This window comes from Macaca thibetana, chromosome 15 (genome assembly GCF_024542745.1).
Source record: "Macaca thibetana thibetana isolate TM-01 chromosome 15, ASM2454274v1, whole genome shotgun sequence".
In the NCBI taxonomy this organism is placed as follows: Eukaryota; Metazoa; Chordata; class Mammalia; order Primates; family Cercopithecidae; genus Macaca; species Macaca thibetana.
The window spans coordinates 5,216,240-5,231,507 of record NC_065592.1 but is presented as its reverse complement, the minus strand read 5'-3'; the positions used below and the strand labels follow the sequence as shown (position 1 = coordinate 5,231,507).

At 60.3% G+C, this 15,268-nt stretch overlaps 1 protein-coding gene across 8 annotated transcripts in view; it reads right to left on the bottom strand.

The window, feature by feature from the left end:
* Positions 1 to 15,268, bottom strand: part of RALGDS (ral guanine nucleotide dissociation stimulator) — a 50,688-nt gene that overhangs the window by 9,448 nt on the left and 25,972 nt on the right. For 4 of the 8 annotated variants that reach the window (XM_050759809.1, XM_050759806.1, XM_050759804.1 and 1 more), the window contains exons 2-7: positions 5,352 to 5,462; positions 3,299 to 3,492; positions 2,633 to 2,728; positions 1,679 to 1,872; positions 1,029 to 1,444; positions 78 to 293 (exon numbers count right to left, since the gene is read on the bottom strand). In XM_050759809.1, coding sequence (XP_050615766.1) covers positions 78 to 293; positions 1,029 to 1,444; positions 1,679 to 1,872; positions 2,633 to 2,728; positions 3,299 to 3,492; positions 5,352 to 5,462 — 1,227 coding nt within the window. Of the gene's footprint in view, positions 1 to 77; positions 294 to 1,028; positions 1,445 to 1,678; positions 1,873 to 2,632; positions 2,729 to 3,298; positions 3,493 to 5,351; positions 5,463 to 13,907; positions 14,106 to 15,268 lie in introns of those variants that run through there. The other 4 variants (XM_050759810.1, XM_050759805.1, XM_050759807.1 and 1 more) reach the window with 3 other exon arrangements.

Below are 15,268 nucleotides of genomic sequence, written 5' to 3'. Positions count from 1 at the left end.
CAGGGGCTTGGACTGCAGACCACAACCTGAGAACAGATGAAGGCAAAGAGGGGGCCCAGGCCCCTCCTGTGGCGTACCCTGGCCACCTCGATCCAGTGCTCCACCACCCTGGCCCTGTCTGGGGCTTTCGTGCTTCGGTCCCCGAGGCAGGTGGTGATGACGCAGTTGGCCACGCTGTTGAACTGGGTGACAGTGGCGCGGATGGTGGGTGCCAGGTGCTCCTTGCCCTTCTTGTCCCGCTGGGACCAGATGGAGCCCAGGCAGTGGTAGGGCACCACCTTCTTGAACAGCTCCTGCGGAGGAGGGTAAGCGTCACCTGGCTGTGCCCCAGCAGTCTGGGCTGGCGCTGGGGAAGCTGAGGATGTAGCTTGACCCCCTTGTGGGGGTCTCCGGATCTTATCCCATGTCCATGCAGGGTGCCTAGCACACAAGTGACCCAGGACAGAATGCTGGTGGGAACAACAGGAGCACTGCCTCGCACATCCTCACCAAGCCCCAGCGCCGACAGGCGGCTCGCACCTGCATGGACCAAAACGGCACTACCGGCCCACGCCCCAGTGCCCCACCCCCTATCATCCCACATGGCACGCCTCAGTCTGCTCCCCATCCAGACGCACATCGGCTGTGGGCGCTATAACTAGGGGCTTTGTCCAGTGTCTGCCATGGGCTCCAGGACACACCGAATACCTAATGAGTGCTGAAGCTGGTGAGCCTCCTAAACAGATGGGGGTGACCCATGGAGCACCCTGGTGAGCACCCTCCACTCCCACAGGCCAGGCCTGCTGAGCTTCCCGTCTGCTCCATCTGGAATCTCAACAGTCACTCTGGAGGACAGAGGTGACCCCATCTCTACCGTCCGGAGGGAAACTGAGGACTTGGGGTTCAGAAACTGGCCCTGGTTACTTGGTGTGTAACAGTAGAGCTGGGATTTGACCAGAACATCAGCTCTGGACCAGGGAATGCTAGGTAGGGGGCAGCAGATGCCAGAAGGCAGGCCCACCCCTGCCCTGCCAATCTGAGCCGCTCACCGCATCCATCAGTGTAAACTGCTCTGCCACCAAGTCGGGAGGGAACACCAAGAGGTGAGGCTTCTCACTCAGCCCGTTCTCTGCAACCACAGGTGAAGGCCAGGAAGGCTCTAATGCTGGAACTGGCACTAGAGCTGGCTCCAGCTCTAGAGTCTGGGAAGGAGCTGGATCCTGTTCTGGAGGTGGTACTGGAGCTGGCTCTAGTTCCAGAGCTGGCGCTGGAGCCGGTTCTAGTTCCACAGCTGGCTCTGGAGCCTGCTGGAGCTTCGGAGCTGGTGCTGGAGCGACCTCTAGCTCTGAGCCTGGAGCTGGTGTTGGAGCTGGCGCTGGGGCTGGCACTGGGCTGGGTGCTCGAGCTGGTGTTAGAGCTAGCTCTAGCTCTGGAGTTGGTTTTAGAGCTGGCACTGGTGACAGAGCTGTAAAAGAAAAGTTCAAAAACATTCCAGCCCTTCCTGTGCCTTTTCAAAGACAGAACAGCCCTGGCTTCCAGAGAAGCCGCTCCCCTCGAACCCACAAAACCTGCACCAGGCTGCCCTCCCACCTGTGGTCCCTGCCTGTGTGGTCTGAGGACATGTGTGCCCCTGACCCAGCACCAGACCCTGGAGCCGCCTCCTCATTCAACCTCTGGCACCCACCCCAGTCCTCCTCACCCTCAGGCTCTGCCTCAGTGGGTTCCGAGTGCTCCAGCTGGGCCAGGAGAAGGTGGGCACGGCGCTCCAGGTCTGAGCCTGGCATGTTGAGCTGCACATAGGCCACCAGCTGCTTGAGGCAGGGAAAGTCCGGGGGTTGACAGAAATCCTCCGAGTACTGGTCCAGCCAGGTGCCCAGGATGGAGGAGATGGCACTGGGGACAGGTGGGTGGGCAGCAGAGTCAGAGGTCTGGGCTCCCCTTCCCCATGGCTCCGTGAGCCAGGCTGGGCTCCTGTGCTGGCCCCTGTCCATCCGGAGGCCACCCACCCCAGCCCAAGCCTCAGCCTCCTTGGCTGTCCAGGCAAAGAAGCAAGGAGGCCCCTGGTCAATAGCGACACCTCTCCCCTCCTCCAGGGAAGTCCCGCCCACGCCTCTGCATGTCTCCAGTCCCTCTCCTGGCTGGACCATAAACTCCATGAGGGATCTGTCCTCCTGCCTGGCATCCCAGGTCCCTGGCGACTCGACTCGTAGCTCGGTGCTGGTGAGCTGCCTGGCTCTCTGACCACTGTGGGTCTTACCTTCCCACTGATCCCCTTCTCCCAGAGAGTGAGGTGTAGCCTGCCCACTAAGCACTCATTGAGGGGCGAGGCAATGTGAGAGCACAGGCTCACCCCACCTCCTGCCCTGGGCCCCTAGATCAGGGCACACTGAGCCACGCCCAGCTAGGATGAGGCTATGGTGGGATGGGTTCCCGCCGGCGGCTGCTCTGAGCCTCAGCCACCTCAGGACCCCTCCCCAGCTCTTGGTCTTATTTCTTCCTGCAGGCGAAGCCCCCAGACCCCAGCCCTCCAGCAGGAACCGCAAGAGGTGTGGGAGCCACGGTTCTGCCCATCTCGCTCCAGCCCCAGCCCCATGCACTCTCCCACTGTTTGCTGGAGACAGGGTCCCTTCCTCTTGGCTGAAAGCTCACTCACTTTTTAAGTTGGTCCTGGGGTCCGCCATCCTCGTCGGAATAGGGGAGGACGCAGCCGTATCTAGAGGAGGCCGTGAGGGCATCACATCTACCGTACCTGCTTACGACGTCGTGTGTTACTGTCTGACTCTCCGACTAGAACGGAGGCCCAGGAGGACAGGGATTTTTTTTTTTTTTTTGCTTTTTTTCATCAAATTATATTAAATGCCTAGAAAAGGGCCAGCACACAGTAGGTGCTTCATATACATTTGTTCAATGAATGAGCCCCAACCAGCTCCTTCCCAGCTATCTGAGTGCCCCTCAGACCCCTCCACCAGCCCCCGGGTACAATCTGGAATGTCCTTGACAAGTGGGAAAACTGCTTTGTCCAAGGCCACATACGAGTGAGGCTTGGGGCAGAGCGCTTCCCCATGGGGGACAGGAAAATCGTAAATACAAGCACCACAGTCCAGCAGCCCATTCCCTAGGGCCACGTGGTGGAGGAGCACGTTCCACCCCTCATCCCACGCAGGCCTGACGATAACCCCATGAGGTCCTCTTAGCACCCAGTTTTTCTTTCGTACAAGCAAAGCGAGGCTCAGAGAGGTGAACCAGCATTGCCAAGACCCACAGCCGGGCGGGGGTGAGGGGCCCTGTGCATCCCATGCAGTGGAGGGTGCGTGCTCACCTTTTAAACAGCAGGTCCAGGACCTGTTGGGTGGTGGTGAAGGCTCTGTAGGTACACAGGAAGATGGTGACGTAGGAGAGGTCGCTGCCCTGGAAGGCGGGCACCAGGTGCTCCACCAGCTTCTCCAGCGTGCCAGCCTTCACGGTCCGCACCTTGCAAGTCTCATAAAGGTTCAGGGCCGACTCATTCTCATACTGGGGTGGGACAGAGGAAGGACAGTGAGTGGCAGCACATGAATCCCCTGGAGCTCAAATGGAACCCTGAGCCCTCAGTGGCTTGTGGCAGGAGGCAGCACTGAATGTCTCTAGCAGAAAAAGGTTATCGGCTTTAAAAGTAGAATTTCAGGCCAGGTGTGGTGGCTCATACCAGTAATCCCAGCACTTTGGGAGGCCAAGGTGGGAGCATCGCTTGAAGCCAGGAGTTCGAGACCAGCCTGGGCAACAAAGTGAAATCCCATCTCTACAAAAAATTGTTTGCAAAACTTAAAAATTAGCCAGGGCCCGACATGGTGGCTTACGCCTGTCGTCCCAGCATTTTTGGAGGCTGAGGTGGGCAAATCACTTGAGGCCAGGAGTTTGAGACCAGCCTGGGCAACATGGCAAAACCCCATCTCTACAAAAAATACAAAATTAGCCAGGTATGGTGGCGCACGCCTGTAGTCCCAGCTACCTGGGGAGCTGAGGGGTGAGGATCGCTTGAGCCCAGGAGGTCAAGGCTGCTGTGAGCTATGATCATACCACTGCCTGGGTGACAGAGTGAGACCCTTTCTCTAAAAGACTGAAAAAAATGTAGAATTTGAGGTACGGGAATGATTTAAATATTAACACCTTCAGGTCAGTCAGTTGTTAACTGAGTAATGGTAGCTGCCCTGTGGGAACAGCGTCACCTGAGAGTTCTAACAAAACATCCCCATTCTAGGCCTGGCGCAGTGGCTCACGCCTGTAATCCCAGCACTTTGGGAGGCTGAGACGGGCGGATCACGAGGTCAGGAGATCGAGACCATCCTGGCTAACATGGTGAAACCCCGTCTCTACTAAAAATACAAAAAATTAGCCAGGCGAGGTGGTGGGCGCCTGTAGTCCCAGCTACTCGGGAGGCTGAGGCGGGAGAATGGCGTGAACCTGGGAGGAGGAGCTTGCAGTGAACTGAGATCGCACCACTGCACTCCAGCCTGGGCGACAGAATGAGACTCTATCTCAAAAAAAAAAAAAAAAAGTGTATCCTCATTCTAGAGATGAGGAAACAGAGGCTTACCCAGGGGCTGGGAGGGACTGGTGCCATTAGGACACACGGCATCTTCCCTGTGGCACTGATTTGTTTTGTTTTGAGACAGTCACCCAGGCTAGAGCGCAGTGGCGTGATCTCAGCTCACTGCGACCTCAGCCGCCTGGGCTCAAGCAATTCTCATGTTTCAGTCTCCCAAGTAGCTGCGATTATAGGCGCACACCACCATGCCTGGCTAATTTTTGTATTTTTAGTAGAGATGGGGTTTCACCATGGTGGGCCAGGCTGGTCTCGAACTCCTGACCTTAGGTGATCCTCCTGCCTCGGCCTCCCAAAATGCTGGGATTACAGGCGTGAGCCACCGCGCCTGGCTCCTGCAGCACTGTTGAAGTGGCCCCACAGCCATGAGGAGCTGAACTGCGGCAATGGCTCCAGCCTCCCTTCTGGAATATTACGCAGCTGCGTCAGGCACCGGCTCTCAACCTAGAGGAACCCCAGGGATGTGTTCTGGGAGATGGCAATTTGCAGAGACCTAACAGCCTGAAACCCTGTTCTTCTTGGGTGAAGACAGCCCCCCTACTCCAGACAGTGTGCACGTCTGGGAGAAGGCATGGAGGATGGCGAGGCTGATGGCTGCACACCCGGAAAAGGGAGGTCAAACATGAAAACTTGCTGCGGAAAACCTGATCAAGCCTGGGCTGGACAGTGGGGGTCGGGAAGGGAGTGAGGGCCATTTCCTTTGGGATCAGAACTGTGGGGCCCTCAAGGAGCAAAGCCCTGGGAGGGATCCCCAGCTGCGCCTCCTAGTGGAGACCCAGAGCGTACTCACCCCGAGCCAGCGCTGGCCCTTGTTGGCTCCGTGGTGCAGCTGCACCTTGCGCAGGGAGATGGAGTAGATGACTCCGTTGATCAGCTCCTCACCGATCTCCTGCGTGGAGCTCTGTGAAGACAACGCCCAGCAGCCGGGCGTGGGGACATCAGGGGCCTGCCTGGCCACTGTGCAGGGGATGGACCTGTGCAACCTGTTCCCCAGACAGGGCACAGACTGGTGGCTGCACAGACCTATAGCCCGGGGTGGAATGAGATCACAGCTCTACGGCCTGGGTTTAACATCGGCACAGAGGGCCACTGTCCTGGCACTCCACTTCCCCAACCTGGCTAGCCACGACCTGGGGCACGGTCATGATGGGTTCACCAGGCTTCCAATCCCCTAGTAACTGGCTCCTGTTCCTGCCCAGGACGGACCCACCCTCAAGTCATCCCCCTCCATAGTGGAGACTGTTATTCAGCCATTTCACAGATGGGTAAATGGAGGCTGAGAGAGGAACAACTGGTCCAAGGTCATGCTGCCTTGGGTAAGCGGTGAGGCGGGGATCCCAGGGCTCTGACACGGCTGACTGCATCCAGGCGGTTATGCCCTGAGAGAAAGTTCCCTCACCTCCCCAGGGCCAGAGGCCCATGGGCGTCCTCACACTCACCCCTCCTCTGCCCAGCCTGGCGAGCCCTGGCTGACCCAGCAGGAGTGGGCAGCTCCTCCAGGCCCAGCTCTGGCGTGTCAGCAGCCCGGATCTGGGGAGGTGTGGGGCACCCCCAGCGGCCACATCCCAGCCACTTCCTTCCCCTCTGCTCATTCATGCCCTCGTGCCTGCTTGGGCAATGGGATTTCCCAGTTCCCTGACCGTCATCACATGAGGGGACGGGCGTGAGAGGTGACGGTGCCAGTATCCAGGCAGACGCTGGGGTTCCACAGAGCCCTAAACCACAGGCCTGGGCTGGAACAGGAAGGGGGCCTCTGGCTCCAGGCAGTAAGGAAAGGCCCTTGTCTTAGGAGACAGACTCCCCCCACCTGGCAGGCTGGCCTAGGTCACTTAGCCACAATTACCCCCTGCCTCACAGCCCTCTGCCACTTGCTCTGTCCAGGGATGGAATGAGCTTGCAGCAGGTAGAGGAGCCGGGGTTGGGGGTGGCGTAAGGACACCAACCTCAGAGGTTAGGAAGGAGTTGGGAGGTACTGGCCTGGCCCAGGGTCATTAACCGCACAGTCAATGCCCCAACCTAGGTGGGAGTGGAGCTCAGAGAAGGCCTGGTGGACAGTGCTGACTCAGGCCCTTCCCTCAACCCCGGCAGGAGTCAGGTAGACTGTCCAGCATGCTGTGGACGGGACCCCAGCCTCCTGCCTCCTGCGCACCCTCGGAGGCCCGGCCCTGGGAGGCCCAGGAGCCATCCTGGAAGTCCACTTCCTCTGACCCGAGGTCGCCCTCCCACTCTGGGCTTTGTACAACAGGAAAGCTGTGGGCACCATGCTGGGCTCCTGACCGCCACCGCCTCTGGACAGCCAGCCAGCCCCATTTCTTGGAAGTTAGCAGGGAACCCACAGGCACACTCACACCCACACCCCACAGACAGCCCCGCCAGGGGAGGTCCGGCCCTTCCACTGACAGGAAAACAGAGACATACGCTCAACCCCTTTCCTGACTCACACGTCTGTCCCCTGCCTAGAAGATCGTTCCTTTGAAAAGAAAAGCATTAGCGGTTACACTGCCCAGGGCCCCCAACCACCCTGGCCTCCTCAGGGGTCCCAGACTGCCTCCTGTGAAGGCTGTTGGCTCAGCTGGGAGTCTCTCTCTCCCCTAGGGATTTTAGCCACATCTGGACCAGCTGCGAAGCAGACAGTATCCTGAGTGCCCAAGTCACCGGCAATGGCTCTGAGGTCTCATGCAGGACAAGCCCGCCACAGGGGACTAAACATGAACCCTGGGGGAGCCCGGCACAGCACCCAGGTCCTGGCTGAGCACCACCCGTGCCTGCCGGACAGAGGTGTCCCCAGGCAGGCCAATCTCCAGGAGGGGCTGAAGCCAGGTGGCCTCAGCCATCCCTGAGCAGGTCTAGATAGTGGCTCCTCCGTGAGCTGGCGGGCCAGCAGCTGGCCCAGCCCTGCTTGGTGTCATATGATCCCTGCACCCTTCCCCCACCCCCCGGGGGCCCTCTCCTGCCAGCCGGGTGGTGGGGAGGGATGCAGGCCCAATGCTGAGAGCCACACATGCTTGCGGTGAGGGAGCTGCCACCCTGTCACACGGTCAGGGAGACGCTCTAGCCCTCGTGGAGCTAGTCTGTCTTCTCTGGTCCCTTCCCGTCACAGCAGCAGCGGGCAGGGAACCGACCATAGAGCTACGTGGAGCACAGGGGCCGTTTAAACCGCCTGCTCAGATGGTGGAGGTGCAGGCTCCAGAGCAAACTGCCCTGGGGTCTGGGAACAAAGTGGCAGAGTAGGGCCTCTACCCTTTGCGCTGAGCCCCCCTCACAGGACAGAGAAAGCAAGCCAACAGCCCTGGCAGCTGCCCTGGGACCCTCTGGAGCAAGAAAGGTAGGGTTCCAGCACCCACAGGCCACCCTAGCTCACTCTGTTAGCGGACACCCCATCTGGGCAGTGCTTGGGCCCCAGGGCACTCTGGCAGGGCTGGGAGTTCAGAGGCGGAGGAGCAGAAACAGCCTAGTGGACAGCTGATGCAGAGAAAATGCTTCCCCCCCGAGGGCAGGCGCCCAGGCAGCCGCTATGAGCTGACTGCTAGGAGAAAAGAACACCACATGCTTGGCTGTGTACTCAGGGGACACTCCTGTCCCACCCCCAGCAGGCGTGCTGATGTCCCTGGGCTCTGGGACCCAGTCGGCAGCTGTGCCTGTAAACACACTGCCTGGTCTTCTGACATTTGGGTCAGTGCAGTGAGGGTGGCATAGGGTCCCTGGTAAGTAGGGGCCCCCACACCCCAATGTCCCCAGGGACACAGCCCGGAGCCCTGAAGATGAGGAGGGGAAACAGGGCCTGGTGGCGTCTGGTTGAGTGTGTCACCTGATCAGCCTTCTCAGAGTGACAGGCCAGCAGGATGCCATGTCCCTGGCTGACAGAGGGAGGAAGCCACAGGCCAAACCCAGATTCCCTCTGGGTAGAATAGTGAGGGTCTTAAGGAGCCCCACGAGGCCTGCCCTAGCCCTGCCATCTCCCCGCCCAGGCCAACGGCGCCTCCTCCCAGCATGAGCCCTCTGGTGACTGGCACTGGGACCTGATGGCGGTGTGGTACCGGATGACACCTGATACCACATCCTCCACGGGGCTGGCGATGGACGCTGGGCGGTAAAAACCTGAGGGAAACTTGTCTGAGGCCTGCCTAAGGCTTGGGGACCTAGCCGAGGGACACTGTAAAGAGAGGCTGAGTCACCCTGAAACCCAGTGGGTGGGAGCAGCTTTCTGACTTGAGCTTTTCGCTCCAATACAGAAGCCAAACGGGAAACGCATCAGAGAAGGCTGCTCAGTCTCTACAGAGCCCAGATTCCCGGGACAGTGCGGGGCCCATGCTGCTGTGCACCCTCTCCGTCCTACAGAGGTGGGGACCCAGGCCCGAGGAGGGGAGCCGGTGGGGCGTGTGCTGGCTGAGGTGAGAGCCCAGGACTTCTTAAGTCATGAGCTCAGACCACGAGCCCCACCAAGGGAGGTGGAATGCAAGGACAGTGTGTCCGTGACCCTCTTGCCCTCGGGCCTGCCCTCCAGCTCTGGGTGGGTGGACCCAACCCTGATCCCCAGGGCATGGACAAGGCCCCAGGATGACAGGAGGCCAGCCCTGGGTGTTGGTGGGCCATACTCCTTCCTGATCCTGGGCACGGCAACCCACAGAAGTGGCCTCAGACTGGGACGACACAAGGTGCCTGCCCACCAGGATGCTCCCTGGCCTCGGAAAGTGGCGGCTGGGAACCAGCCTGTGCTGAGTCCCCCAAAGGCCAGCCCATCTCTCCAGAAACCCTCCCTGCAGGCCTGTGCCGTGCAGACCTCCAGGTCAGCCACAAGCCTCGGGCATCCAGGGTCGCTGTCCACACCCAGCCCCTGACAGTCAGGCGAACACAGGGCCAGGCCCAGGAGGGGCAGCTGAGGAGGAAGGTGGGCTGGTCCCAAGGGAATGCAGGGCAGGGCCAGCTGAAGGTCCAGCCCCAACTTTAACCAGCCACGGTGCCCAGTACGTGCAGGCACTTCCTGGGTGCAAGGCCCTTTGGACACCCATCATGTTTAATCCTCCTAACACCCTGCCTGATGGATAAGGAAACAGCCTAGTAGGAACTCGCCCAGATCGGGAGCCAGGAAGTGGCAGCCAGAATGTGGATTTGAACCCTGGCCTGTTGGGACCCACCCAGGCCTGGCGCTGCCTCTGCCACAGTCTCAAGCTTGGAGCAGAGTCCAACCCCTTGTAGCACAGATGTGGAGGAGGGGCCAGAGACAGGAGGGATTTTCTCAGGTCACACAGCAAGTTCGCAGGGGAGTGTGGCAGGGCCAGCTTTCCAGCACCTGCATCTTCGAGAGGTTTGTGGACACGCCCTGGGCAAAAGGCCTGCAAGACACCAGGCTAGGGAAGTGCCATGCTGAAGGTGCCAGGTGATGCACCCCAGGAGCCCAGGGTACTTGGAAGGCTCAGGCCACTCCCCTGGCACCTAATCAGAAAACCTCATTGTGGCAGCTGCCACCTATCCACTGTGCCAAGTGCTGTGCTGGCCACTCCTCAGACCTCCTGTTTCACTCGAGGGTGCTCACCACAACCCTAAGAAGAGGGCTGGCATCACGTCCATTTTATCAATGAGGAAACTGAGACTCAGGAGTACATCTACAGCTGCCAGGGGACTGAGCTGGCATCCCAGCACAATTCTCTTCTCTCCAGAGCCCAGGCTCCCTGCCTCTCGGTTGAGATGGATAAAAGTCTCCAGGAATGACTACACGGGAGGCTGCCAAAGCATGCAAGCTTCCCCACGGAGGAAGACGCCAAAACCCTCCAACGCAGGTGTCCTGCCCTGCCCGCCAAGCCACCGTTGGGCTGCCATCCCCCTGCCTCCCCGGCCCGTGGGCAGGCAAGGTGTGCGGAACTAGAAGAACTGGGTCTGCTCAAAGCTCAGTTTGTCCTGCATGAGGCTGCAGGCTTCAGTGTCTGCCCCTTGACAATCAAATGGGGACCACTGCTCTGCTGGTGCTGCGTATCTGTGAACACAGCGATTCTGGGCCTGCAAGGCTGGAAGTCCAACCCTGGGACTGGGTGGCCACAGCATGGCGGTACCATGCCATGGGAGTCACCTGGGTGGCCAACCGGCAGCCCCTGGAAACCAGTCCTTGACTGCCTGGGCGCAGCTTCCTGAAACCGCTCCACTGGCTCCTTCCGAGCCTGCCTGCAGAGGGCCAGGGACGAATCTCCCCGCTCTTTTTCTCACTGGCAACGCAGACAGGGCCTGCCAATGCCCAACTTCCAGGTTAAGAATCAGACCCCAGCCCTGCCAACAAGCAGCTTCATATCTCCCAGGGCCATTCCTGAGCTTCCTGGGAAACAGGCCAGCATGCCTGAGCATCCCCCACCTGGAGAAGAAACAAAGACCCAGGACCAGCCAGCCTTGTCGCCCTCTTCTCCTGGGGGACCCTCCCGAGGAGTACAGCAAGAGGGGAACCTGAGGGTCCTGGGGGCTGCCCCTTCGGAGTCACCTAGGAAGCTCTCCTGGAAGACCAGTCTGCACACATGCACGCAGGGACACACACCCACACAGGGACAGGCTCCTTGGCTCGGGTCTTCAGCGTCAAAGTGCTCATGAGCCCTGGCGATTAAACCAAAGACCTGCACACAGTGTGATCAAGAGATCAAACAGTGGGAAGACGCGGGAGGCCGAAGGGAGATGCTCCCTGTGAATACAGAGAGGCCCTCTCCACTCCAGCCCACCTACAACTGCCCTCAGGCCTTGGGTCAGAATCCTGCCCCTGCCACTGACCAGCTTGGTCACTCTGCACAATCTAATTAGCCTCTGTTGCCTCAGTGGCTTTATCTGTCAAATGGGCTCTTACCAGTCTTGACCCCAAAAGGAGGTGATGCAAATTACTTAGCTCAGAACCTCCCCAAAACCTGCTGGCTCCTATTAGCTATCATTTTAAACCTGCGGGGTCTAGTTCTGGGCTTGCTTCCTCCGGGTAGCTCTCCCCGGCATCCCGTGGCCCAAAGCACTTTTGCCTTCCTCTGAGCCATAAGCTTCCCTACTGCTCGGGGCATCTGGGCTGCCTGGGCCTTCTCTGATTCCTGACGGCTCCTGCACACAGCAGGTGCCACAGAGAACATAGCCCATGCTCAAATCCCGGCTGTGGCCCTTGTTGGCTGCACGGGGGTTTAGGTCGGAGACTTCCCTTCTCTGACCCCCCAGCTTCCTAGAAGGTGGTGTTGGCACCTACTCTGTAGGGTTGGTCTAAGGCAGATGAAGTGAGGGGGTGGCCCACAACCTGCACTTTTTGCCAGGCCAAAGCAACCGCCTGTCCAGAGATGGGGACACCAACCAGGTCACCTCCAGAAAGCAAGAACTGTGCAGGCCAAGCTGGGTCGGTGGTGGCTTGGCTTAGAACCGAGAAGATAAGCGGAAGCCCAGATGTGAGAACATCTGGCAGCCCAGAGGGAAGCACCGGGTGGAAGCTAGGTAGGGAAACAGGGGTGTGGGGGAAGGCAGAAAAACTATCTGGTGGTTTCCAGAGGACAGGGACCAAGTGCGCAGCGTCAGCTCTGGCAGGCCACATAGCCACCAGGAAACCAGCCCCAGGATAGGGGGTGCTGGCAGGAGGGACAGGGACTTCCCCGCCCCCTCCCTTGGGCCCTTGGTAAATGGTCATTGTGTTCAGTTTCCGGCAGTGGCCTCCTCTCCTGCCAGGATCCTGGTTTTCCTGACCCAGCCAGAAGTTTCCCCTTTGATTTTTAAATAGCAGCCACAGGCTGGATCTCAGAGCTGAGGCTGGGCCAGGAGGGCCAGGGCCAGAGAGGGAAGGCAAGACCCCAGGCAGGGGTGGGGCTCAGCTCTGCCTCTCCCTTGGTTCCTCAGGGACGGAGAGAGCGAACCTGCACAGCCCCTGTGAGCGCTCCGCCAGACCCTCCCAGCACACAAAGGCCGAGCTGCTGCCAGAGGTAATGAAAGCCAGATGAGCGCTGGGCTGCTGTCAGCCTCCCACTCCCACCCCCACCCTCCCAGGGGTCCCTCTCCAGCCGCCAATGAGGACCAGAGCCCTGGGTAGATGAGGGTTGAGGGAACACGTCTGGTCCGGCCATCTGCCAAGCTCAGGAGGAAAGGGTCTCTCAGGCGTGGGGTGTTCCCCCACCAAGAGCTCTTCCCAACACTGGGCGGAGAAACAAGTCTCATCCAGGCCCTGTCTAAGTACCAGGACACCAAGAGGCACGAGACTCAGGCTAACAATCGCCAGCAATCACAACACGCCACAGTCTAAAGCCATGAAGGGACTGGAGATGCACCAAGGCGACACGATGCAGCACGGGGACTCAGGAGGTTCACTGTGAAGGCTGCAGCCCGGCCAGAGCTCTGATGGGCCCTGAGCCCCTGATCCAGGGATGGCCTCTGTGCAGGCCCTGTACCCAGGCAGAGCAGGGCGAGGGGGGCGTCTCTGAATTAAACCAAAGACCTGCACACAGTGCGATCAAGAGATCAAACAGTGGGAAGACGGAGGCTGAAGGGAGATGCTCCCTGTGAATACAGAGAGGCCCTCTCCACTCCAGCTGTGCAGTCAGGTGGGAGGCAGATGGCACCACCCAGAGACCCAGGGCACACGAGAAACAAGCCCCAGCCCTCACCTGGTCACCCTCCCATTCATCCATCACACGTACACCACTTCCTTCTCTGAATCCTACCCAGTCCTTACAGATTCAGGGTGTTGGCACTCTTTCCAGTTAAGCAGAAACAAGTCTCGCCCGCTCTGGGCCTGGGCTACCCTCCTCCGCTCACCACCAGGACATCTGGTCCCACGTGTTGGAGGCCTGCTGCTCCGCCTCATTCCGCGACCCTCCCCCCAAACCCGCCCCGCTATGAGCAGCCCCGATGTCCCTGGTCACCAGATCCATATCTGCCCCAAGTAGGGTCTGTCTGGAAGGCCCCTATGGTCTCATCACCTCTGAGGATTCTAGGATTCGGCCCTCCCGACCACTTGTTCCACACCTGCATTGGAAAGGCTAACGACGTGGTGCAGGCCCTGGGTGGGCAACTGGGTGAAATAAGGCACAGGCCACCGATGTAAACAGTGACAATGCCGCAGGAAAAGGTCCACCTGGGTTGCGGGGACTCGGTGACAGCAGGACCTGGGACGGTATTGAGGGGGGCAAAATCCCAGCCGTGGTCCCTACTGTTGGACGGGGCGGGGCGGCAGCCCCCTGGCCCACCCTGCTGGCTGATTTCTGCAGAAGGCCCCGACCCCCACCTACGGAGGAGGGAGGAGGGAGGCGGCCCGCTAGGATAGCCCGGCCCCGTCCAGGGCTCGCCCCGGCCTGCCCAGCTCTGCCGTGGGTGGGGAGACTCCGACGCATCCCCCACCCGACCGCCCCAGCTCACCCACCTCCGGGCGCGGCAGGTCGGGGTCGAGCTGCGTGAAGCTGTGCAGCACCACCGGGCAGCTGTCGGGGACGCCCACCTCCAGGCGCACGGCGTCCCACACGCTGCGGCTCCGCCGGGAGCCCGGAAACAGCGGCTCGGCGCCGCCAACAGGCCCGGCCGCCTCGGCCCACATGCGCTGCACCATGGAAGGCTCGCGGCAGGGGCCGGGCCGCGGGACCCGGGGCAGCGCGGGCGCGGGGCCGGCCCGGCGCGCGGCGGGGGCGGCGGCGCAGCCCGCGCGACTGGGCTTTGCCTCCGCTGTGAGCCCGCGGCCCGGCCCCTGCTGATGTCAGGCTGGGGGCGGAGCCGGAGGGGTGAGGAGGGCGGGGCCAGGGAGGGGCGGGACCGGAGAGGCCCAGGGACGCGTGCGTGCGTGCGCGCGCCCGCGGCCCCGCCCTCGCCGAGGTCAGACCCGGGAGCCTGGAGGGGCGGAGTCTGAACAAAGAGGGCGGGGCCGGGGAGGTCGAGGGGCGCGCGTTGGCTGGGTCTCCCTAAAGGGCCTGTTGTCACGTGTGTCGTCGGGCCTTGGGTACCCAGCTTAGGCACCGTCTGCGTGTTACGCTGCTGCAGTGCGTGGGTTGTGTAGGTCTGAAATCTGTACGTGCTTATGATGTGTGGGGAAGCTGCCCTGGTGTAGCCAACCCCGAATTCCAGCAAAGCCTCTCCCCAGCTCTGTGGCCTTCCACAAGTTGCTTAACCCCTCTGAACCTCACTGTTTCTTCATCTGCAAAATCTGAGTAGTGAAAATGACTTCCTCAAACAACTGCGGGGAGGATGACATTACGTGAGGGACATAAAGCACTCAGCACCTGCACCTGACTACAGGCTCATGCGGAGTTTGGAGAGGCTGACTATGTGTTCAGTGACCATGTCAGTGCAATTGGAAATCCTGAGTGTGGGGCTGTGTGTGCAGTGGGGGAAAGAGTGGGGCCCTACCATTTTGGGGGTAAAGCCCCATACTATCCCCTTTCAGCCTTACAGACACCCTCAGAGGAGGGGAAGTCAGGGAGGTGGGGGAGAGCGGGAGGCGCCAAGGTTGGGGCTGAGAGGCAACTGAAGAGGAAGGCATCAAGAGTGACAATGCTGGGCAGATCACATGGCTGCGGGGCCTGTTAGCTGGGGCTGCTTGTCGCTTGGACATCCCTGGTCTCAGGGTGGAGTGGGGCTGCTGGGGCTGAAGGGGAAGCAGGGACAGGGAGATCCTCAACTACTCTTTCTGGAAGCCAGTGAGGAAGGAAGACAACCTGGGGCTTAACAGCAGGGCCAGGAGAGTGGATGAATGAATGGGACCCTTCCTCGTGCCTCACCCACCACTGGGCCTGC